General features: G+C 30.3%; 3 protein-coding genes across 4 annotated transcripts; 2 read left to right on the forward strand and 1 right to left on the reverse strand.

Moving 5' to 3' along the window:
• Nucleotides 1-10,804: 10,804 nt before the first annotated feature.
• LOC145741930 (uncharacterized) lies at nt 10,805-13,969 on the reverse strand. Its single transcript, XM_082559626.1, has 3 exons — nt 13,846-13,969; nt 13,053-13,658; nt 10,805-12,346 (listed from the first exon to the last, which is right to left on the reverse strand). Exons 1-3 carry the CDS (start codon nt 13,907-13,909, stop codon nt 11,790-11,792), a joined length of 1,227 nt encoding a protein of 408 aa, XP_082415752.1. The 5' UTR covers nt 13,910-13,969; the 3' UTR covers nt 10,805-11,789.
• Nucleotides 13,970-16,360: 2,391 nt separating this feature from the next.
• LOC145743426 (uncharacterized) lies at nt 16,361-17,678 on the forward strand. Its single transcript, XM_082561383.1, has 5 exons — nt 16,361-16,506; nt 16,671-16,787; nt 16,944-17,049; nt 17,221-17,348; nt 17,495-17,678. Exons 1-5 carry the CDS (start codon nt 16,387-16,389, stop codon nt 17,633-17,635), a joined length of 612 nt encoding a protein of 203 aa, XP_082417509.1. The 5' UTR covers nt 16,361-16,386; the 3' UTR covers nt 17,636-17,678.
• Nucleotides 17,679-18,013: 335 nt separating this feature from the next.
• On the forward strand, nt 18,014-23,533 carry LOC145743260 (uncharacterized). Of its 2 annotated transcripts, XM_082561183.1 has the most exons (6): nt 18,014-18,398; nt 18,519-19,114; nt 19,264-19,306; nt 19,377-19,783; nt 19,898-19,952; nt 20,062-21,272. In XM_082561183.1, exons 1-6 carry the CDS (start codon nt 18,041-18,043, stop codon nt 20,844-20,846), a joined length of 2,244 nt encoding a protein of 747 aa, XP_082417309.1. In that variant the 5' UTR covers nt 18,014-18,040; the 3' UTR covers nt 20,847-21,272. The 2 variants fall into 2 exon arrangements, with proteins under 2 accessions (XP_082417309.1, XP_082417308.1); XM_082561182.1 differs by lacking the exons at nt 19,377-19,783; nt 19,898-19,952; nt 20,062-21,272 and adding exons at nt 21,350-21,586; nt 21,779-23,533.
• Nucleotides 23,534-23,593: the final 60 nt, after the last annotated feature.

Below are 23,593 nucleotides of genomic sequence, written 5' to 3' on the forward strand. Positions count from 1 at the left end.
TAAATGAAAAAAATGTATTCTTGTAAATAAGACCACCTGGTCGTGGGGTGACGTGTTAGTTTTTACGTAGAGAAGTTACTCGTGTATAAAAGCTCAATTACAAATTTACTAAATCGAGCGTTATGAAATTTTTAAGTTTATTGTATTAACATTTTTTGGTAAATATTTATACATGTTTTTTTTTTTAATTTTTAATCTTAAATCATCAGAATAAGTTGGAAATAAATACAAATCCTTTATACAAACACTTAAGCTTTATTATTAAGTAGACAACTCTTACATTTATTAAACAAATACAAAGAAAGACTTACGATACGAGTTTTATTATTTGGACTGGTTTGGTTATTCTTTAAATTGTGCAAGCCATTTAAATCGTTAGTAAATATATACATAAAATCGATTTAAAATATAAATCTAAACTAAACCATGACCGAATGTAATATAAAAAGGTCTTTGATGTACAGATATTTTTTTTAATAACAACTAGTTGTTGTCTAAATATTTACATTACAAAAATAACGAATTTATTTTTTAAAGTCGCCAAGGAATTTTCATAGACATTAAAATGTCATTATATTGTTTAAAATCATAAATGTTGCGCTTTTTTTTAAATTTCATTCAACTTTTGACGTGCAAACGTAAATACACGTCACGAATTAAAACACTATAGAATGTCACTTTAACTAGGAAGTAATACTTTTTGGCTCCACCCACTCGTCAATCCATTTGATATTTTCCACCAATCGGTTGTCGACAGTGATTAAATGTTCACGTGTTTTTTATTATACGGTAAGAATTTACGCGTAGTTTTTAATTCAAGCGGTTGTCTTTTTCGCTTACATCAATTTCTAAAAATAGAAAATTGCCGCTGGTTAATTCGATGAAGTATAAAAGAAAAATCTAGCTATTGTTGCTAGTTATTATTTATAGCAACCCTATAGTGTGAAATGCAATATAAATTACGTCATTTAAAAACGTGCATTCAAATGCATACAGAAAACAGTCAATTTATGCTTTAAAATGTTACACATTTACCTCCAAATATACAATGACGTCATTGTAGTTAAATTTGATTCTTGTATCATTCTTAAAACATTGCTCAAACAATAATATAAACATCTGCGATCATGTGTAAACAAAGACCCGGATTTTACCAAAGGACTTCACTTAACAATAGTTTTCGATTTCAATTTATAAACTCCATCTCCATTCAAGTAGATATGTGCTTTGTGTACTTAAACTGACGTAATCACGTTATATTTTAAACATTGACAACTTTTCTGGCAGCATTTGAATGCTACAAAGAGATGTGTGATTGCGCCATTGTAGGAAAGCCGATACTTCCCCCATATTCGGGTTTTGCAAGGTCAAGAAAAGCAAACATATAAACTTGATTATTATTACCCTTCATAAATGCCTTATATGGTGATAAGGTGTGGTGTTAGTTAGGACTTATTTGGTTTTTGAATAATATTTACCCACTTACTCTGTCTAAATGTATTTCTTTTTTTTTGCATCTCATAAATTTTATTTGTGCAAAAAATAATATTTTTAATGTTTAGAAGTGATCTATTATTCAATTAATGTTTTGTTAAAATAACCAACTAAGTGAATATCGGCAAATACTTTTATATCTATAAGACATCAATAAATTAAAGTTTGATTGGTTTGTTAATTGAAATCTGTTATTAAGAATTCCTGAAGTGTAGGAATATGGAGCTAAGACAAAATTGTTATCTAATTTTAAAAATAAATATTCTTGCGCTAGTAAATTTAAACACACAATTTTGAAACGTCTGGACCGTCACGAAAAAAAATCGTTTATATATGTCTAGTTTAAGCTATGACGTAATTATGATTATCTAATATAACACGTGCGCTTTAGCCAAATACTGTGCACCTCCGCGTAGATATTGAATGACGTAATTAGAAATGTTTTTAAAAAGCGTAATAATTTTATGTGGTGTGAGAGTTAATTAATTTAATTAAATTGCGTAATAGTTTACGGACTCTAACGATTATGTCATTTCTATCAGTGAAAAAATAACGTTTTTTCGTGTTGCGTGCCAAATTTTAGGCTTTTTAATACTCTAATGTTAATTTAATTAATTTTGCTAGTTTCGATTGACTGCAATTTAATATTGTTATGAGAATACGCGTGTTCTGTTCTCTATTTAAACACATTTAATAATAACATCTCTTAAAGTGTGTTTAATGTATTATAGCGTGCCAATTACAGACGATTTTCTCTTTGTTAATTCGTGCGTAGGCGGTTAGAACGACCACGTGACAATACTTCACAAACTCTTGCTTTTTTGGTTATTGTTTAATCTTTAAACAAGAGTGATGGTGACGTAATTGTCATAATAAGGTTTCAACCACTTTTTGTTTTAGAGTCGCGTGGGGGTCGTTATCCGATGATAACTTACCGGGTACTCGAGGGCGTTTGTTTGTTAAACAACATTGGACTTAATATAAGTTATTGTTACCACTCCCTTATTTAAAAACAAAAAAAAACACTTCTGTTTTTTTTAAGAAATTTGATATTGTAAGCACTTTAACGTTTTCAAAATCTGTTAGGTTATTGATTCCTTTTTTGAAAGTAAAAATAACAAAAGAAAATTTTTTATAAAAATTGCTCTCCATATATGGGTTGTAATCGTAAGGGCTTAACTCCGTAACTCTCTATACTGTTACCTTATTTAGAATTCAATTGGCAGCTCACTTTGTTTAACAATTGTAAATATTGTTTCTTTTTGTCTATCGTCGTGTAACCAAACAAAGAAAATATTTTTAAACCAATACAGAATCAATTCCACACAATTAAACTTGTAAGTAAAGGAAAATCTTAGCGATACATATTTTTAAATAAAAAATACTTAAACAATGTCTTTAGCTTAAAGAAGCTTATATTTTCTGTGCAATGCTTTTTCTATTTTCCTTAGACACCTTCTTGTTTTAGTTTTTAAAGAATCTGTAAATGGTTACTTTATTGGTAAAGCAAAGCTGATGAAGTATTCTATTTAGTATTAAATTAATTAGCCTTTATTTGTAATTTGAAACATTTTGGTACAATTGGTGATTGACTATAAGTTACGCAAGTATATAAAAAGTTTAACCCAGATAAGTTCATTTGTTTTAATTGTAAGTTCATTTGTTTTTAATTCTTGTTTTATCGATATTATAAAAAGTGCGTCACATATTTCATGTTTGCGCAAAAAAAGTTACCTCACTTGTATGTTAAAAAGGATTACTATGGAAACTAAATCCCTAGGAAACAGATATTTTAAAATGGATTACTTTTAAATTTTCTTTAAGCCCCTTGTCCGGCTTCTTGTTTAAATTTTTTTTAAACCCTTGATGTGACTTTATTTTAAAGCAGCTAACCTTGGTGTGGGATTTCATTAAGAATCGACGTCATATGTTTGTTAGAGGGTTACTATGGAAACTAAATAACTATAAAGCGACCTATAAAAATTTTTTACTTAAATTATTGTACGCCAATAATTTGTTACATGTTATACAAATTAAGTCGACAGCAAAGTTTTCACTAATAACTTTCTTGATTTGTTAAAACAAAAAAAAACAAATACAAATTGGATTAAAACGTTTGCACTCAATCTTTTCTTATTTCTAATATGGCATACTCCATGTTTAAATATTACCGCAAGAGGCAGTGAGTAACCAAAACTTATTTGTGGATGGTTTCCCGCAAAAAATCGTGTCACTCGATTAACATATACTTTAACAAACCCTAACACGATTAATTTCGGTCCGTGTGTTTTTCTGGTAAACTTAACCTTTTCTTAATATTACGACCTAGGTGTTTTATTAAACATATTTTCGTTGTGTAATTTATAGTAAAAGGCGTAAAACATTATTTAAGCATACATTGAAATTGAGAACGTCGCGCCAATGTCAATAGGCATTGCTGTTATACTTTTAAAACGAATATATTATTGTGTAGTTATATTTAGATTATTACTAAATAATTGTAAACTTGTAAAAAGAGCAACTATTAATCACATAAACGTTGTTTAAGTATATTTTAAATAATTTTGCACGGACCACTATCAAAACGACTGTGCAATATTAATTGTTAGTCATTCCTAGAACAAAGGAATTCGTTTTTAATTTGTCAAACGCCAAAAATAAGAGTCCTACTATTGCACTAATATTTCCTTGATTGTTGCGCGTTTATACAATACTACTAGAGCGGATGAATATGGTGCCATATTCTGTCACACATCCGCCCATTTGCGTTCTGCATTTAATTGTTGGGTATTCTTAATTACCACCACGTGATAACAACAACATCACGTGACTAAGTTCTCGTGATCAAAGTCTGAATGTTTGAACATGTTTTTGTAATCTTCCCTGATTATTTTACTCGGTGAAAGTTATCACATCCGAGGAGGCGTACATGAATTTTGACCAATCAGATTGTCTTATTTTAAGGGTATGTCCTTTTTACAAAAAGTGTAGAAAGTTACAAAATTTGAAAACAAAATTAGTAAAACGCTTTGAAATAATTTACGTAGTTTTTTGTGTTAATTTATGATTCATTTCAAACATGAATTAAACAAGTGTAAAACGTGCAATTAAGCATTTTTATGTTTATTTCATTTTTATAGTAAAATGTTATTTTTCAGTGTTATTTTTTATTATTTTTTAAAGGGGATAAAAAATGTAATACAAAACATTATAATTTGACCACTTTTCAAATTTTTAATAAAAATATGTTAACAATTTTAAAACATTTTCGAATCAATATTATATCAGTTTAAGTGGTGGAGCAATGTATTTTTTATAATATCCTAGATATATATTTATTTGAATATTAGACTGTAATTTTATAATTTCAATATATTTATAGTTTTAAACGAGTAATTTAATCCTACCACAACAATTACTCCGAAATTAATTTTTTTCAAAATGTTGCGCCTTTTTTTCTTTTGCAAGTACAGGAAAAAAATTGCAAATTTTGTCAAAAAAAGAGAGTTGCAGGTGTGGATTTATCACTTGTTGCGCAAGTTTTTTTTAGATGCCTCGCCCTGATTTAAGCCTTCCGTTAATCCGTCAACAATAATAGCCCGTGGCGTGTGTATTGTAGTAGAACGACTTCAACTTATCGCTGACACTGACAATTTTAAAGCCTAGATTATAATGAGAGACTAAATTAGCGTCTACTCGCGCGCGCGACACGCACGGACGACCGCGTTAACTGTCTCCACAAATTACGGTAGTTTTCCAAAGTCAGCAATAAAGTGCTGGCTTTGTTTATGTGCTTAGCACGAAATGGCGATGCGCGGTTTCGTCAATGCAGGATTACGACCGTGTTTGTTTGTTGAGATTGCAATATATTTGCTAATCGCTTCTGGAGACCTTTTCAAGCTCGAGGTCACGCCACCAACGTGCACGCGTTATGCGCGTGGACGTTAATTCACACAACTTGGGAATATGATATTTAAATTTAATTAATTCGCAACTTTAACAAAAAAAATTTAAATTTCAAAAAATTTGCAAAAAATGCAAAAAAATCGAAATCAAATATCGAATTTCGATTGCTTGCAACATAATGGGGTTTAATTACAATTCTACCCCAAACAGAGGGATCAATAAAAACACATTTATCTCTAAACGTTTATTTTGACACGAACTGGTTTCCTTCTTTCCACAAATCATGGACTTAATTCGCGAAATCCTCGAAAATCTTTGCAAAATTTTCCATTCTGCAATTATGATGCGGAGACCAACGCGCGCGTGTTTAATCGAGCGTGTCCACCTTTGCCATAACAACAAATAAGCATTTAAGATTTATAGTCTCGCATTTCCAAAAAATAATCCAAGTCCATGTCGAATTTGCCCTATGTCAACACATTTTTTTTCATCTGAAATGGCGTGATAGTTTCTTTCTTTGGCGATTCTCGGAAACCGAATAATCGAGGAAAGATCGAACGAGATTTGGTAATTCGAGTCCTACTTAATCCGTTATTATTTCTGTGTCGTGCAAAAGTCGATCAACGATCCACGTCAATTTACCTTCTGGTTGTCAAAACAAATCCACCTATTTTTATCGCATGTATTTTTAAAAAAGAAGCTTTTGGCTTGTACAACTAAAAAAAGCGGTATCTCCCCTATCCATTTTCTAAAATTAAAGCGCTATCAGTCCAATAATAAACTTGGCTCGAATGACGTTTTTAAAAGAACGTTTAAAAATAAAATTAACTAAATTTAGTTTTGAAAAATTGATTTATGGGTTGCTGGTATAATAAATAAATTGTGTTAATATGTAGTTTTGTAATAAGGAACTGTAATACTTTTATAATTTATTATCTCATTAAGGCAGCGTGGGTGTTAATGTATATACCCAAAATACAAATATCATTTATTAATTACTGCGCACGTGATAATGGGTAAAGGTTATTTTTCTTGCAAATACGAAAGTAGTGCACGTGAGTTGACCTTTGGGAAAATATTTGCTTATTGTCGCATTTGCATTAGGAATTATAGGTACTCATATATTCGGTGAATTTCTGATTACTAATAAAAAACTTACTCAGGTCTTATGCACGTGACGCGCTTTTAATTCTGTTGTGACCTTTGCTATTTATATTGTTAAGGAAATTTCTTTCTATTGTGTATTCATCTTAATATAAACCTCATAACGTTATATATTGCTAAGCTAATTGTGTTGGGTATTTTAGTGACTTTTCTATTGTTTGTTAATCACTTTTACCACCTGACCAAAAATAAACAGAATCACCTGACGAAATTGGACAAAAGTTTTCTTAAAATGACATTTAATATTTCGTAATAAACTTTCGCGAAATAATTAAGTCACAAAGGTTAACAAAATGACACAAGATGTTGCAAATTTTCGTGTTAAAGGTTATTTAAAACTGAAAAGATAACAAAATTGTTTCAACGGCACCCTTTCTTTGTTATAAGTTATTTTTAATCACACGACATTCAAACAAAAAGTTTTGTATACTTTTAAATATTAATTTAAAATTAAACTTTTTTGTGAGAAAATGTAATAAAAATTAAATATCACTTTCGTTTTTAAGTTTGATTACGCGACCATCATATCAATTTTTAATTTCTTTCTAACATTGGAAAGGCGTTAAATAAATAGAGCGAGTGGTTTGGTAGTACAACAAATACTTATAGGTGTAACAAAGTGGCAAACCTATATATTGTTGTTTAAAAAAACACCATAAATTAACGTCCATCAAAGTATATTGTTCTTTAAAGTATTAATTAACTTTGTGTTAACAGTATTTCGTTTCTTCCTACTTTAATCCCGTACAATAAACTGTGTAGTGTTACATGTCAATCAAACTTGGGTGACTCACCGCTGGCGTTTAAAGAAAACGGACGAGTTAATCTAAAATAGTTAAAAAGAGATGGAGCAGCCCGTACGATGTATACAAAATAAACATAAAATTAATCTTTTGTTAACAACTTTAAATTACTAATGCAAAGTAAGAGAATTGATACTCAACACGCTTAATAAATTAAAAGTTAGGACAAGATACGACTTGCCGTTCTTTTAATCCGAAATCGGTTAAAAATGCATGTCAAACGAAACGAAAAAGAAATTGGTCATGATCTTTTAAAAATACTAATTTGAACAAGACGAGACTTGTCACTTTGTTGTGACGTATTTCGGTAGGTGGTTTACGCAATTGAAAAAGTGACAAATGCGTCACTCCGAATTTCGTATCGTACGACCGCTTCTTTAACGCGACGACACCAATATAGGCTTAGCTACCTTGTAATTTTGAGCTATGACGTACGATTTAGTGATTGTATAGTTCGGATTATGGCCGTCTATTAACTTAACTACTATTGTCAACTTGCTTCAATTAACCTTTAAAATTAAAAAAAAATTGGTAGGTATAGCATCGAGTGGTGTGGGTAATTAAAATGGGTTTCAAATTATTTCGTAAGTAATAACATTTTGTAGGTCGCGTTTTCCAATGTTTTGATCTGCAGATTGCCGCAGATTTTTGCAGATCCCCCAATAAAATGATCGACAGGTTTCTGCGGAAATAGCAGCGATTATGAGATTTAAAGAATAATGCGATATTTATTCACCTCAGTATACAGACAACTTCTGTCAATACCATCAGTTATTTCAGCTAATTAAACGTGACACGTGTTATAGCCGAAATATAGGACACCTGCGAGTCGCAATATCGTTAATATATTTATTTCCCTCAGCACTAATAGCACTGTTAATGACTGGCTATTGCGCAACGAGACTCGATTTTTTTGCAAAAGTACGTAAGCGTCTGCGAACTGCTGGTTAGCATTTGATTACAGGTCGTTAAATTATTAACAACGACTTCGATTGTAAGGGATTTATAAATTTCGCTACGCAACGAATAAAAACACAAGTTTTGAACAATGGACTCATGTGTATTGGTTTTGTTTTTCTTCTGTATATGCCCACGTTTTAATAAAACATATTTACCTGGATTATTTTTTTTCTATAATAACTTTAATTTAATAAATTCCTTTTTCAAGAGTGGTTTTGCCGTGGTTATAATTTGAAAAATAATTATGACCTTTACCCGTTTTTAACTTTGATAATTTCGCTTTTTACGAAATTTGTTATCAATTGCGCGCCAAATTACATGGCCCGAGTATATAAATAACACTTCGTGGGTATTGACAGACTGTTTCGTTATGTTGGTTTCTGTTATTTGCATTGGAAAACAAATATGATAAATTAACTCGGTGGCAGTTGAAACGTGCGCGTTAATATTTAACTTCAGTAAAATTAATTCGTTTTTAAATTAAATTTTAAAAACATAAAGCAAAACTTCTTTAGAATTGCTGAGTGTTTGCGAAGTTCATTTTGCCAAAAGTGAAATTTACTACCACTGTAGTTAAACGGGGTTGTAAAATTTGCATAATCATTTTTAAAAGCGAGAAATATTGTCGAAATCGTTTTCTTTTTTTGTAAAGTTAAAATTTTCTGGGAGAGTTTTAACGACTGACAACCCGGGTTTTACCCTTCCGCTTTTTGAAACAAAGTTCCGCATATGCGACCATATCGAAACACGAAATGATGACGTGGCAGTTCATGATATTGCGTAAGAATTTTAAATTCGTTCCATGACACGCAAAGAGCAAACAATCGAGAACCTTCCATTGGCGAGACTTTTCTTTTCATCTTCTCTTATTTACACCTTTTCTGCAAAAGAAATAATGTTGCAACTGTAATTTGGGCGATAAAATATAAACTTTTTATTGCATTAGGAATATTTTAGTGTACATTGGCTGCTTAATTAATTTTTTGTGGCGACAAAATCAATATTTTTCCTCGAAGTTGTAATAACTCGGTCACGTGACTACTTTAGTTCGTAGTAAACAAACTTATTGAGGCGATAAAAATAACAGCGAACTCGTTTCAAGGCTAAACTGTTTTGCAACGCTACGGATTTTGCAAATCTTAGGAAACGTGTCAAACTCCGATTGGTCGAAACAAAAACAGCTGATGTCGTTCAATAGTACGTGGAAATTTACAACAAGAGTAAAGTTCGTGCAATAAAAATGACAATTCGTGGCCTAGTAGCAACTGAACTAAAATTTGTTACCTTGATGTAAAAGGGTCGAGTGCTCTTGCTATATTACGCACGGCTCCAGATTAAATTAACTCTTTGTCAACTGGTAAGACTTTAAATTGCACTTGTTCGGGTCGTGTGGTTAAACGATTGGCCCTTAAAGAGTTTAATCGAACAAAGGAAACGAGAGTGTCCTGCCATCGAGTTGGTTACGTGGTTTTCGTACTCTCGTGCGAATAATTATGACTCATTGCTAACCATCTATTATTACTGTGGAGAGGGCCTAGTGAAATTAAATAGGCTCGTAGGGAATCAGCGCCTCGCCTTTTGTTGTTATTTTTGCGTTAACAGCACAATGGCCAATCTCGGTTTATTTTTCCAATTAGTGTGTTGACGGGTAGATTTCATATCTTTTATGTCGTTAGCTATCAATCCAATGTTTGCTCGCGTGGCAATACAAGCACTTGTTCAATTCAATGGTTAATATTTGATTCATTTGTGTTATTGGCTAAAACAGGTGTCTAACCGTAAACCCTTTCTTTCCCAACGCTCGTGTTATGGGATGCGCTGCGGACTTTAAAGAGTTACGAACTACTTGCGGTTGCGATTCGTATTATATAACGTAACATCAACAAAGATGCTGGGTAATTTCTGGCTAAACAAATTTGGCTTATTAGATTTTACGATTTGTTTTAAACAAGTGTGGCTTCATTAGATCGTTAAAATTAATCGTATTTTAACTAGTTTGTATATTGTAAATTAATGTCATTTTCTTGTTCCCGTGTTATTTATAGATAACATATTAAATTCGATTTTTAAGTGTTTTTTTAATTTTTCATACTCTAACTAGTGTAACAATTTTTTTTACATCAACTAGTATAGGCGAATTATTATTTTCCGCGCCGATGTAAAAAAAATAAACGGAATATGTTTTAAATTAAAGCGGCGCGCTTAGCCATACGCTTATGGGATCTGGTATATAATTAAATACTTAATAACAAACAACAAACACGAATATAAGACGTATGGAATCATGCGCATAAGAGTTTCTAACTATTGATCCACCTACGTAAATAACATCGCTTGTCACGCGAAACTATTGTGTTGACCAACCAGCTCCATTATAATGCACTTGTTTTGACTGACTCGTCGTTTTTGTCACGTGACCAACGTCTTTTCGAGCTATAAATAAATAACAACAACAACAACTTGAGTATTTTTTTTACAGTTGTACTTGTTTTATTTGCAATTTTAAATTGACCACGTCTTTTCGCTTCACAATAATACTATACACAGAAATAAAGTTGCTCTAAGTCATGTCCAAACAATTAAATTTTCGAACGAATATTACGTCTATCGCCATTTTTTGGGAACTTTTTTCAGTGGAACAAAAACCCAAGAAACGCCAGCATTTACATGGTTTAAAGCAGCTTTAACTTTTGAAATGTTAAAAACATCGATCATATGAACAACTTAACGATAGAATACAATTTTTAGAACTAAGGGGCCAAACAAAATATCATTTTATACAATTTTACAACTATTTACTGGGATTTACAAATTTTGGCAAAACAACTTATTAACTGCACATGTTATTTTTCTATATGTTTTAATTTTATGAATTTTTTTTTCAGTAATAAACATGTTTAAAAAATCAATTTAACTAAGAAAAATAAATAAATGTCTTCAAGGTAAAAAAATATCAATTTTATGAATAAAAAAACGCAAGAAAGTTCTTTGTTAAATTAAAGTTGTTTTGCTACTGGTAATAAAAAGGCACTTGATTTGTAAAACGCCATTAATAAAACAACAAAAAGCCAATGTAGAACCAATTTTTGTTTTAAACTTGTGTTTAGATTAACTATGGCAAGCAAACTGCACCATCATTATAATGTTTCACTGAAGAGTGAAAATATAGCTACTCAAAATTAAATATATCACAATGTTAATATACCCCGCTAATTCTGGTAGCATAGAAGTCATTTCAGAACAAGGCTTTTTTCCTGTCGAAGGTTTATAAATATAAAAAAAAGAACAACGAAAACAAAAAAACAAACGAAAAACGGGACAGCTAACGTTCATAGAAAGGATTGATCGTAAAATTAGATCTTGCATTCAAAAATTACTTGAAGTCCCGAAATATAAACACAGTTAGTGCCATATCAAATGGTACCTTGTTGTTGGAACATAGTCTTTAAACAAAAAAGTTGTTTATGATTGACTCATTCGTCTCATAACGTGGGCTTTCAGGCTATCGCGTTCGGATTCCATTCGTTGGATTTTTTCCATAAGTTGCTTATTTTCGGTCTCCAGGGACACGGCGCGCTGTTGAATTTGAATTTTTCTATGTTTTCTTCTCTGCCTCGATGCTTTACAGGCTTGGTTGTTGCGGATTCGTCGCTGGTCGACTCGATCTAACTCATCTAAGTTCATTCCAATGTCTTCATTTAACATGTTCGGGTCAACTTCAGTAAGGTCATCATTGAGTCCGAAAAACTGTGTATTGTGGGTAATGGCGTTGGATAGAAGGGGCGACATGGCGGTATTATATTCGGGCAAAATGTTTGAGAAGTTCGGGCAAGAAGTCGACTGAACAAACTCCGTGCCAGGTTGGTGACAGCCATTTTGTTGGTGGTCGAAATTTTGATTGTAATTTGGTGACGCGTAAAATCCAAAGTTGTCGCCTTGCATGGTGTTGTTAAATTGGTAGTTTTGGCCATTTTCGCTGAAATTATTTGTTTCCTGAACACCCATACAGGTTTCATAATCTGTAAGATAAACAGAGCGTTAATTTTAAGTCATTGTTGGGCTAAATATAATAAAAAGTGATTAAAAGAGTCTAAAACTAGCAACGAAATTTCGCTTATCGACATGGGAAATTAACAAAATGCAGTTTTCATTTCAAAATTGAAACAACGCTAGAATCGTAACGTAGAGTACGAGGCCTGCCCGGGCGCGATCCAATCGCTTAACAGTCGCGGTGGGAGCAAAACGGACTTCGCAGATTTCGCAAAGGTGTATTTTTGGTCCAACCGATTGCGCGAGTTTTTTTCGCGCGCAATTTCGCTCAATCACGTGCGCGCGGACATTTGATGCTGTCGCTGTCTGCGGGCGAGTCTCAACACGCCTGGGTCTGCGATTGGTCGATGCACGTGCGCTCCCGTTGCCCTGGCGACGCATTTAAGTGGGGTGTTTTGCAAAACAAGGAAAAATCGATTTGGTCGCTATAGCGAAATGTTTGGCGCGAAAACAAAGAAGAAATCGGATGAATGCAGCGCAATTTGGAAGACGGCCAAATCAAACTTAGGCAAGATTTGCAAGTTGTCAACGCCAACGAGCAATTAATATTTACAATTATTGCAACAAAAGCCAATCTTTATTACATTTCAGTAGCGGACGTTATTTTTTAACTAACGCTTCCGCGAATGATATTAAAACAAACAAATTTAAATTATTTTAAAAAACCTATCTTACCAGGTCGGACTTGTTCCATAGGAGTGAGTGGTTCGTAAAAACTGTTTGTTTGGCTGCAAAGACTGTGCGGAGATCCCATCGACTCCGGATAAGTCTGGTACCTTTCAAACGGAAGATGCGGACTTGCTGAGAAGTTGCTGAGCGACGGAGATGAGCAATTTCCTCCGTCCCTTAAATCCGAGGAGGGGACAGTTATCATCGTGGCGTTTCGACTAATGTTATTATTATTTGCTGGCATGACAGTAACGGATCCCGTGTAGGCCTGGGTGTTAGGTTTTAGTATCGGAATAGGCTGGGTTGGTTTTCGCTGAAAAGTTAGCTCTGATTTGGTTTTCGGTTCCGAGTTGTCGTCCGATATTTTGTGATTTTCGATTACTTCCATAACTGTTGTGATCGAATACTGCCGAGTCATTGAAGTTGGTTCTCTTAAAATATCGGGAAGGCTGTCGCCATATGAGGGAGGGGGGTTGTCGGACTGGGGTTGAAACTGAGGGTTAGTTTGCGGGGAGCGAAGTTGGCAATGGTCGTTAAACATGATGTCTAAAGATTCAGTCGCGTCAAAATGATTTGGTAATGGAGCTAGCGGATAGATGGTATCAGGATACACTGAATAAAAAATAATCCTTTTAATATACTTTACCCATTAATGCTCATGTCTGCATTCACATTGCTTATATTTGTGCATATTTATTCTACTAATTGTTTGCAATTAGTAGTATCGCATTTAAAATAACTCATTTACTTAGTGAATACATTGTTAATATTTTATTGCATTAAATGCTTTGCATCTTACCTGCTTGTCCTAATAAGATATCTTTCTCGGGCGGGTCTGAACTTAATCGTAATGTTCTAACCATGTTAAATATCAAAAAAAAAATGCTTTCAATTTGCACTGACTTGTGAACGGTACAACTGTAAATAGTATATGAGCTGTTGCCCAACGTTGCGTAAGGTTTTATAAAGCGATAAAAATAGACATCAGCCTACGTAGGTGATTCCCCTTCCTTTATTTTCCCGCGATATTTTTAGTTTCTTTCTTTCTCTTTACGAGTAGACAGGTCATGACTTGCCTAATCGAACCAGCTTCGTTTTTCTTTAAGTGTTTCTTTCATTTCTCTAAAACGCACGTGCAGGTTGTTACAGAAGTGCTTTACCCGGGTTATACCCTAAATATTAACCTAAAACTAAACGCTCGTCTGGAAATCTATTTAAGCCACGCCAAAGTAAATGTAATAAAATGTGAATAAATTATAATATATCAAAAAAATAAAATTGTTAACGCCCTTGACTGTTTTTTTTTTCTGAACCAATATGTAAAACCACACTTGTAAACAAATGGATTAATTTAAGTGTATATTGTGTAGGTGTGTGTGTGATTTGTGACCTAAGTGTACGTTAACAGTCCAAATGATAAAAGAGCAACTGTTCCTTAAATAACAAGTAGGTAAACCAACATTTTATACTTTAATATATAATAACCTCAGGTTGAAAACTTAACTTAAATAAATAAAATACCGAAGTTTTCTGGCCAATTAATAAGAATAAATCTGTAGCCTTTGTATAGACATTGTAATGTATTTATAATGACTCACTGTTTGGTGTGCGCCTTATTATTAATCTATTATAAATTTGTACAAAGATGTCTTTGGCGACACCACATTTTGGGTGTTACAATTTACTTTCATTAAATACAAACACAAAAGTTTGTAGTACAATCCAAAGTATATATATAAACACTTTATATATATGCTTTGGTACAATTCAAAACAATAGTTGAGAAATGTGAAATGTGTGTGTTACAGTTATAAATAATAAAAGTCAAAAAACATTTTATTTAATTTATGCATGAAAATGAACGGTTTATTTGCTCAATAATCCCTCAATTTACATACACTTATTTATTTGGCCAAGGTACTTTGCCCTTTTAAACTGCATTAATGCTGTATGTTAAATTTAATAAAGTCAATAAAACTTATTGAATAACCAGCAGATTGTGTAAAAAAACATAAAACGAATTTGGTATACTTTTTTTGATGTTAAATTATTAAATATCTTTATAAATGAAACAAAATACCATGTGCATGTGAAATAAAAGTAAATTTTATAGGTTGTTACACAAAAGTACAAAGCACCGATATTGTTTTGTCAATAAAAAGTTTTTAAATGAATGTTATATAACTGAATGATATTATAATTATTATAGTTCACAGAATTTATTTTAAAGTTAACTGCATTTAGCTTACATAGCGATTCGGTGAATTGCTGAGGTATTTTCCCTTTTATTTACCCGCCCGTTCTCTTCCCAACTAAAAAATGTTTAAACAACGAGCCGGTAGAGTTATTTCAAACACCATTGGAAAAGTACCTGAAAGTTTTGCTTCCTCATAAATAATATTTCAAATATGCCAACTGGTATAAAAATATTTTACCAGTTTAATCCGGATTTTTTTTAAATTTAAATGTTTTATTGTAAACCATTTTTCCTAGAAACATTTATTATATTTAAATATATAATTTTGATTGAATCTGTTTGTGACTAAGTCGTGACAAATTTATTCCTTTGTGACAAATTTTGTTTATTCAATCCCACTATTTAAAGTGTTTGCCAATTTCATTGCTGCTAATTATAACAAAGTAAATCAATTATACAAAATTTGGTTTATTTGCATGGTTTTTATTTAACACTTAATATTAAAATGAATGTTAAATCTTTCTGATATACAAACTAAGGAATTAACTTATGTTTTGCATAATTACAAAATTTTTTATTGAATTTTCAACAGCGACTCTTTTGCGCAACCGGGCGGAATTTTATACCAGATAAACCTAATTTAGTTAATCGATGTGTTGGACTATGCACACCATTGCAACTTTACAATAATTTTCTAGATTCTTTGTTTTTTAAGGGAGGGTAATATGTTAAACGCTTAGGGTAAATAACTGTGCAATCTAGTCAAACTTTAAAACTAATAATAATGTGTACCTTTACATACTCACGATGTAACAAGTTTTAAATAATATTTTTTTTAAATAACTTTTTATTTAGAATAATTTTGGGTTTTAAATACCTATAGATAAAACTTTTAAAAGTGCATAAATATGTACAAATTATCTAAACTTTAGTTATAATTTTTTGACAACCCTGTTTTTTCCGCTCTGCATGCTTTTTTAAACAACAAACCAAAGTTAAGATTTTAAAACAGTGAAATGCACCTTGTTTTTATGTTATTAAATGTAGTTACGCTATAACGTTTTAATGTTTTTTAATTAGAAAAATTTTAATCTTGTTATTTTTGCGTTAAGACCGTCTATTAGTGTGTTTTGTGTCAATAAAATGGGGGCTTATAGTAGCAATTTTGCCATCGATAGTTCACAAGTTATTAAAGGAATAAAGCCCACTAATCCTAGGTGGATTTTAAGACATGCAGAAGCTTTGGATATGCCAATTTCTGAGGTAAATTTAGTGTAATTTTTTTGTTCGTTTTACAAGCAGACCAGCACTCACAGCAGCAGGTCTTGTTAGCTATATACAGTAACATAAGTAATTGAAATATGTTAAAATGTATGGGGATTTAAATTGTTTTAGACCAACCCTTTTTATATAAATGCTCTATATAGACATCCAGATGTTGGAAAAGATTTTTACAACTTGGTGGAAACAAGAAAGGGTTACTGGCACACAACGGATCCTTTCTTCAACAAAACTCACAAGAAACAGACAAATTTGTGCAGCAAGTTTGTGTTTAATTACTTTTTACTTTTAAATTCTGACTTTTTACAAATAAGTTAAAGCTTTTTGTGTTTTTAATGTTTATTTAAACTGACATTGTTATTTGTTTGTAAGTGGTGTAATTTTTTTCTTAATATTCTGTTCAATTTTTAATAATTTAGATTTTTCTTCAACTCCCCTGGTCACCAAAAGGTTTAATGACGTTCCAGGTTTTCTTAAAAGTATGCAAATGGTTCAATGATGCTGATGAAGTAACTAAATTAAAAGGTAAAGTTGTTCTTATTTTGTGACTTGAAAATTACTTGTAAAATGTTTATATCTAATTTGACATAAATAATTAAATCATGTTTCCTATAAGTTTTTAAATATATTATAAAACTGTAAAGTAACATAAATTGTTTGATTTGCTTTTAAATAAACACTTAATTTTATTTCTAGTTGTTTATGGCATCTTAAATCGTAATCGACCCTTAGATGTACGAATATTACAGCAGGTTTTGAAACATGTTTATCCTGATGAACCTTTAGAAAGTGTAACTCAGATGGCTGAAAACTTTATAGAACATGTTTGTAAAATTATTTTGCAGAACTGTAATTTGCAATAGCATAGAAAAATTTTTTTAAAAATATGATATGCAGTAACTTCACTACTTTTGAAGACAAATTTATAAGTTAGACAGATTTTTTTTTAAATAAGCACCAATTTATTTAGTTGGATTATAAGAAACAAGGATCCATTGATGAGGAGGAATTTATTTCATTTGCAAAAACAATTCCATTCCAAGAAATGAGAGATTTACTTTTTTTTCAAATTTTTCCAGATGAATTAAATTACAATAATTCTGAAGAATGATTAAGAAAAATATTTATGAACTAGTATCAAAAATTAACAAGTTTTTAGTGATCTGTATTTGAGTCTGTTTAATTTTTGTGCTTCAGTTATACATTTTTTTTTTTAATTTTTTGTTAATGATAAGTTTATTCTTTGTTTGTGCTTTATTTTTTTTATTTCAAATTTCTTCAATTTAATGTATATATTTTATTTTTTTGATTAATTTGTACAAGAATTCTTTATTTTAGTAATTGTTTTTTTTTACCTTAATAGGCTATACTTGTTTTTTTTTCTATTTTAGTGCTGTTTTATATTTAAACCTTAAAACACTGTGAAGTGTTATATAATAATTTTTATTTGTATTTACATAATTTTTAAAAACCTTTTATCTTTAGATCAAATTAAGTTGTACTTTTAAAACATAAAATGGGAACTATTTCTCATCAACCATTTGTAGTTATAAAACCACCACAAAACAAACTATCTTTACCGCCAACAACTAAACAACCAGATATCAATTTTACTGACGATTTTTGTTCAATTGAAAAACTTGATAACATAGCAAATCAATTATATGCAAAACAAGAATATCATGAATATTTAAACAATTTACCCCCAGTTTGGCCATTACTTAATATTGGAAATAGAGGTAACTATAAACCAAGTGTGGATACTATTCCGACAGAAAAGAGTAGTAAAAAAGAAACATATAATAATCAAAATTTGAAATCAAAGACTTGTGGTTCTAAAGCAAAACAACCGAAATTGGATAAAATTGTTATTAGTAAGTTTTTTAAATTCTGTGTTTATAAAATTTTAATTGCATGCTAAAATATGCAATAACTTTTATTTAGTTATACTTTTTGTAGTTTTGAAATGTTGATTCTAAGGTTATTTTTTGTAGGTGATTCAGACTCGGACAGTATTTCTTCAAATGGGACCTCTTCTTCAAGGACTAAAAAAGCAAAAAGTGTTGTATATGTTCCACCACATCGTAGAAACCAAAGCGAAAACAAGGATCCATCCTCAATCTCACAAATGATCCCATCAACTATACATAAAGTGCCTTCCACACAAAAAATCAGAAAGTTATCCAATGAAACTACAATTCAAATAGATCTAACTGCTTGTAATCCACAAAAAGAAGTTTTGAATCAGAATTTAGTTAATAGCAACGATGATCTTAAAAAGTTGCATTTTAAATTTTTTGGCAACAATCAAAAACTGAATTGTAACAATAATTTGTATGTAAAAAATTTGTCTGATTATTGCCAGGCATATTTCGAGTATTTCTTTTCAAAAAAAGCTTTAAAAATTTATCCAGATTTTGCTGAATATTTGTCAATTTCGGAGAGTAAAGGATGTGAAATTAAAAACATTTTAAGTCACAACTGTTTTGATAACTTAAACGACAAAATGAAACAACATTTTACTGATATTCAAGCAAAATGTTTTGTAATGTTTTCTATAAGGCGCTCAAACAAATTTTTACTGGATAAGGTAAGGCATATTTTAACTTTTTTTATTTTGTTTTTTTAATTGAAAAAATTAAATATATGGACAAACTTAACTTTTAAATATTTCTGAATATAATACAGCATTTTGCAAAATCTTTTTTAACCTTAAAATTTGCAACTTTTGTTATTTAGTTTGGCTTTCGAAGATCTTCTGTTAAACTTATAAATGCAAAAAGTAAGTACTTTTTAAATTTATATTCTCAACTTAAAAATATTAAATTTTGTCAGTGATTTGTGTTTTTTAGAAAAAGCAAATATTAAGGTATGGAAAATTAACAAGAGTAAGTACAAGTACAAGATGTCAAGTGTAACATCAAAAATACTTTTATCACTGAAAGAAAAGTATCTACCTCGTGGCAACAAAATTAATGAATTCCTATTACAACTTGATGCAGGGAAATTTTTTCACTATGTCAGAAAATATTTTGATTTTTGTTTATCAGAAAAATGTTTTGAATATAACCCCGGTTTTAGCCAATACATTAAAGAAAAAGAGGAAAGTCAACGAAATATGCGATGGGAAATAAACTCATTGATTAAGCAGCCAGTGTTCGAATATTTGTACGATGAAGTTATTAATCTTACCAAACAAGAAACTGTTCATCTTTTCTCCTACTTTCTTAAGTTTTCTGCAGTTCTGAAAGTTGATAAGGTAATCTATTTTTTGCTAAAAATTAATATTCAATAAATCTTAGTATTAATATTGTTTTGAGTTTTTTTTAATTCTTAATATTATTTTGTGAGTTTTACCTTTATTATATTTAAGGGATCAATTTTTATATCAAGCTTGGCACTCCTATTTAAAGATTTTGAGCCAAAATGTAAGTGAATATCTGTTAATTTAATTAAATTAGAATTTTGTTTATTTAAATAAACCACCTAAATAAGTATTTTAGTTTTTAAAATGAGTAATTTTTATTTTACTTCTAGATGGGGAAAAAAAAAAGAAAATTGATGCTGCAAAAAACTGTCCGAAATCCATCGTTAAAAAAGTTAACAAACTTAATAAAAGGAAAAATGAAAATAATGCTGAAAAAGATTGTCTGAAATCTGTTGTAAAAAAAGTTAATCAAATTGTTCCAAAGAAAAATGAAATCGATGCTGCAGGAAAACATCTGAAATCTATTGTTAAAAAAGTTAATCAACTTGATCAAAAGAAAAATGAAAAAATAAAACATAGTTCAAAAATTCGTTCCTCTGTAAATGTTATAGGCAAAAATATTGAAGTTCTTATATCTGATAGAACATCTGAAAACCGTGATTATGACAATGAAAGTTATCGAAATCAAAACTTGTGTAGTACAGGGGATGAACAAAATTGGGAACTGTATAGTCAATGGATGCAATTAAACAATTTTGAAGAAAGATTTCAAGAAGAAATGCATTATTTGTTTAATACCCAGAATTCAACTGTTCCACACTACTACAATGAAAGTGACAGTATTACTTTTCCAAATAGCATGAAAAATGTAACTAATTTCCACAATAATACATTGGAACATAATGATTATGATTTAAGACATATCATTTCAGAAAACAAACAAAACTTGGGGGAAAAATATTTAAAAAATATAAATGAGATTGATGACATACCAAGTTGTAGTTACAAAATGTTAAATGACGAGGAACTTGAAAGCTACAAAATTTATTGTGATTTAAAAGAAAACACGACTAATAAACCTAGGAAGTCAGTTTTTGAGAGGATATCTGATTGAAAACTTGTTAAATAAAACAAGCTATTACACAAATAAAATGTTACACTAAATTTTATGTTGTTATTGGATGGTTAAATAATAGATTAAATTTTTAATCTTATTTTTAGTGTTATTTGTTGTTTGTTGTATTGTAATTCCACATGACATTTTTTATGTGATGCACCATAATTACAATGCTGTGTTTTTATTTTAAACAGACATTTAGATTGTATTTTGTTTACTCCTAATATAAATGCATGTTAGTTATTTCTTCTTGGCAACTTTTATGTTTTTAATTATTTTGTTTAATTGTTTACAGGTGCAGGATAACAGTTGTGTTGTTTGGGTAAAAGATTGCACCCAAATGGTGGCTAAAATCTTCTTTAACCAATTTTTTTAGAAAATGTTAATTTCATTTCCTTCTATATAATCACTAACAAAAAAATTATAAGCAAGAAACATGGAACTTGTCGAACAGAAACCAGATAAAAAAAGAATAAAAAATGAAAAATGCAATTTTTTAGCAGATTTACTTCCAGCTTGGCCATCTTCAACAAACAACGAAAAACCCAATTTTTCGGCAATTTTACCAGCAGTTAAAAGTGAACCTATGGAACAAACAGAGGCGATTTTACCAATTGTTAAAAAAGAGCCAGAGTCGCAAGGATCAAGAAATTTACCAAATGCAGAAGAGAATCAAGTGCAACTAAACAAACCTAAACCACCTTCAAACAATAGCAATGACAGTAATAACAATTCAGGTAAAAGTGTATTGGTTACTAGGTACTTCTACTATTTTGAAGTTTATGTAAAATTTGTAGTCTGATCTTACATTATAAATAACCAAAAATAATTTATTTAGCAATTATAGAACGAATACATTAGCTTTAATGTATCTTCATATCAGTACTGTTGTTTAAAACATATTTAAATTAGGTTTTTTTTTGTTTTAGAAAATACACAACCTGAAAGTAAACAAAAGATTAAACAAATTATTTGGGATTTAAAGCAACCAAAGGAAAAGAAAAATTCGTACGAACCTAGGAAGGCTTGGAAACGACCTTACAAACATGAAAACTATTTTAACCAAAATCAAGAATATAGAAATTACTCAAATTATGTTTCATCATGCTGGAATTATAATGAAGATTCATATCAATATAATGATGATGATTTTTGCGATTCTTATAATTACCAATATAATTGTTTTAACACAAGTCAGAATTTTAGAAATGATTGGTACAACAACAATGGTTATTTAAAATATAATAGGTATTCTTGGTATGCAAAAAACTACAAAAAAACGAAGCCGAGTTACCAAAAAAACCTTTCGACATCTGGTCAAAATTCTTTAAATGATAGAAGCATAACCCAAAATGTTTTAAACCCAAAAAGTCTTTCTGAAAATTTCGAACAGGCTCATAGTTCTTCACAAACTGTTCAAAACTCTGCCCAAAATACTACAAAAGCAAAAAATGTATTAAATTTTGATAATGAAGTAAAAAATGTTAATAAGAATGATTTTTTGATTGATCTGACCCAAAATGAAAATGAAGAACTTGAAAAAAATGATGTAACTTCAAAAATTAAGAAGCAACAGAATATTATTACAATTGATTTAACAAAGAAGAGAAAAATTAATGCCAATCAGATTGTAGATACTATTTTTTTAGATGATTTTGGTGAAATAATATCTAGTGATAAAAGCAAAAACAATAATACACAAAAAAGAGACAATATGGATGGAAATATTATTACAGTTTCCAAAACTACCCAAACAAACCAGGGTGACAATAATGCTAAAAAAGATGAAGCTGAAATTAAAAAGCAAAATGTTAAAGATACTGAAAAAAATTCTTTAAAAGAAACTGAGGAACGAAATGATACTGACAAGAATATTTTATTCACCGAAAATGATACCGAAACGCTGGATCAAACCAAAAAAAGTGAATGCCCTATCCTGAAGAAAATTTTTCGGGTTGGTGAAGAAAAAGTAAACGGTGTTCCACCAATGAAAAAAATGCAGACTGTTAAATCTAATTTGCCAAACAAGTTTCCTGCTAATGCAACAGTTAAAAATCTTTGCAGCATAACCACAAGTTTTAAGAATATAAATGAGGATAATGATTCTAAAAGTGAAAGTCAAGTGCCAACAACGAGCAACATTGACTTTTCCAAAAACATCAAACATGAAGAAAAAAAAATAAATCCTGATTTGAATAATGAAAATGGTGATAAAAAGTCGACAACGCTACCGAAAGTAGTTCACTCTCTTTTAAAGGATGTTCAATACTTACGAGATATAACTGTTAAAGTCAAGCAAGAATTAATTGATCATTTGACTAAAAATTAAAATGAAATATTACTTTAAAAAGAACTTGTAAAATAGCTATGCCCCATTATGCTTGTGATAACTGTTAAAAGTTTGTCTTCATTTACACTTGGGGTAAAATTTACTTGTTTTTTTTTAACGAAGATTTAGCCTTTTGTTACATTTACTATTACCAAGTTACACTGTTATTGGATTTTGTCATTACTGCTTTTTGTAAAAGTTTTTTTTGTTACCATACTGTGTTTAAAAGCTGTTTTGTTGCAATATTTTTGTTTTCTTTGCAATATTTGAAAGCTCTTTAAAAAATATGAATCAATGTTTTCCTTTTTCTTTCATTTATATTGCTCATTCATGTTTTCCTATTCCTATGTTTACCCATACAAAACTGGGAATATACCTTTTTTGTTTGTATGTTAAGGTTAATATTATAGGGTTA

This window comes from Corella eumyota, chromosome 2 (assembly GCF_963082875.1).
Source record: "Corella eumyota chromosome 2, kaCorEumy4.1, whole genome shotgun sequence".
Classification (NCBI taxonomy): Eukaryota; Metazoa; Chordata; class Ascidiacea; order Phlebobranchia; family Corellidae; genus Corella; species Corella eumyota.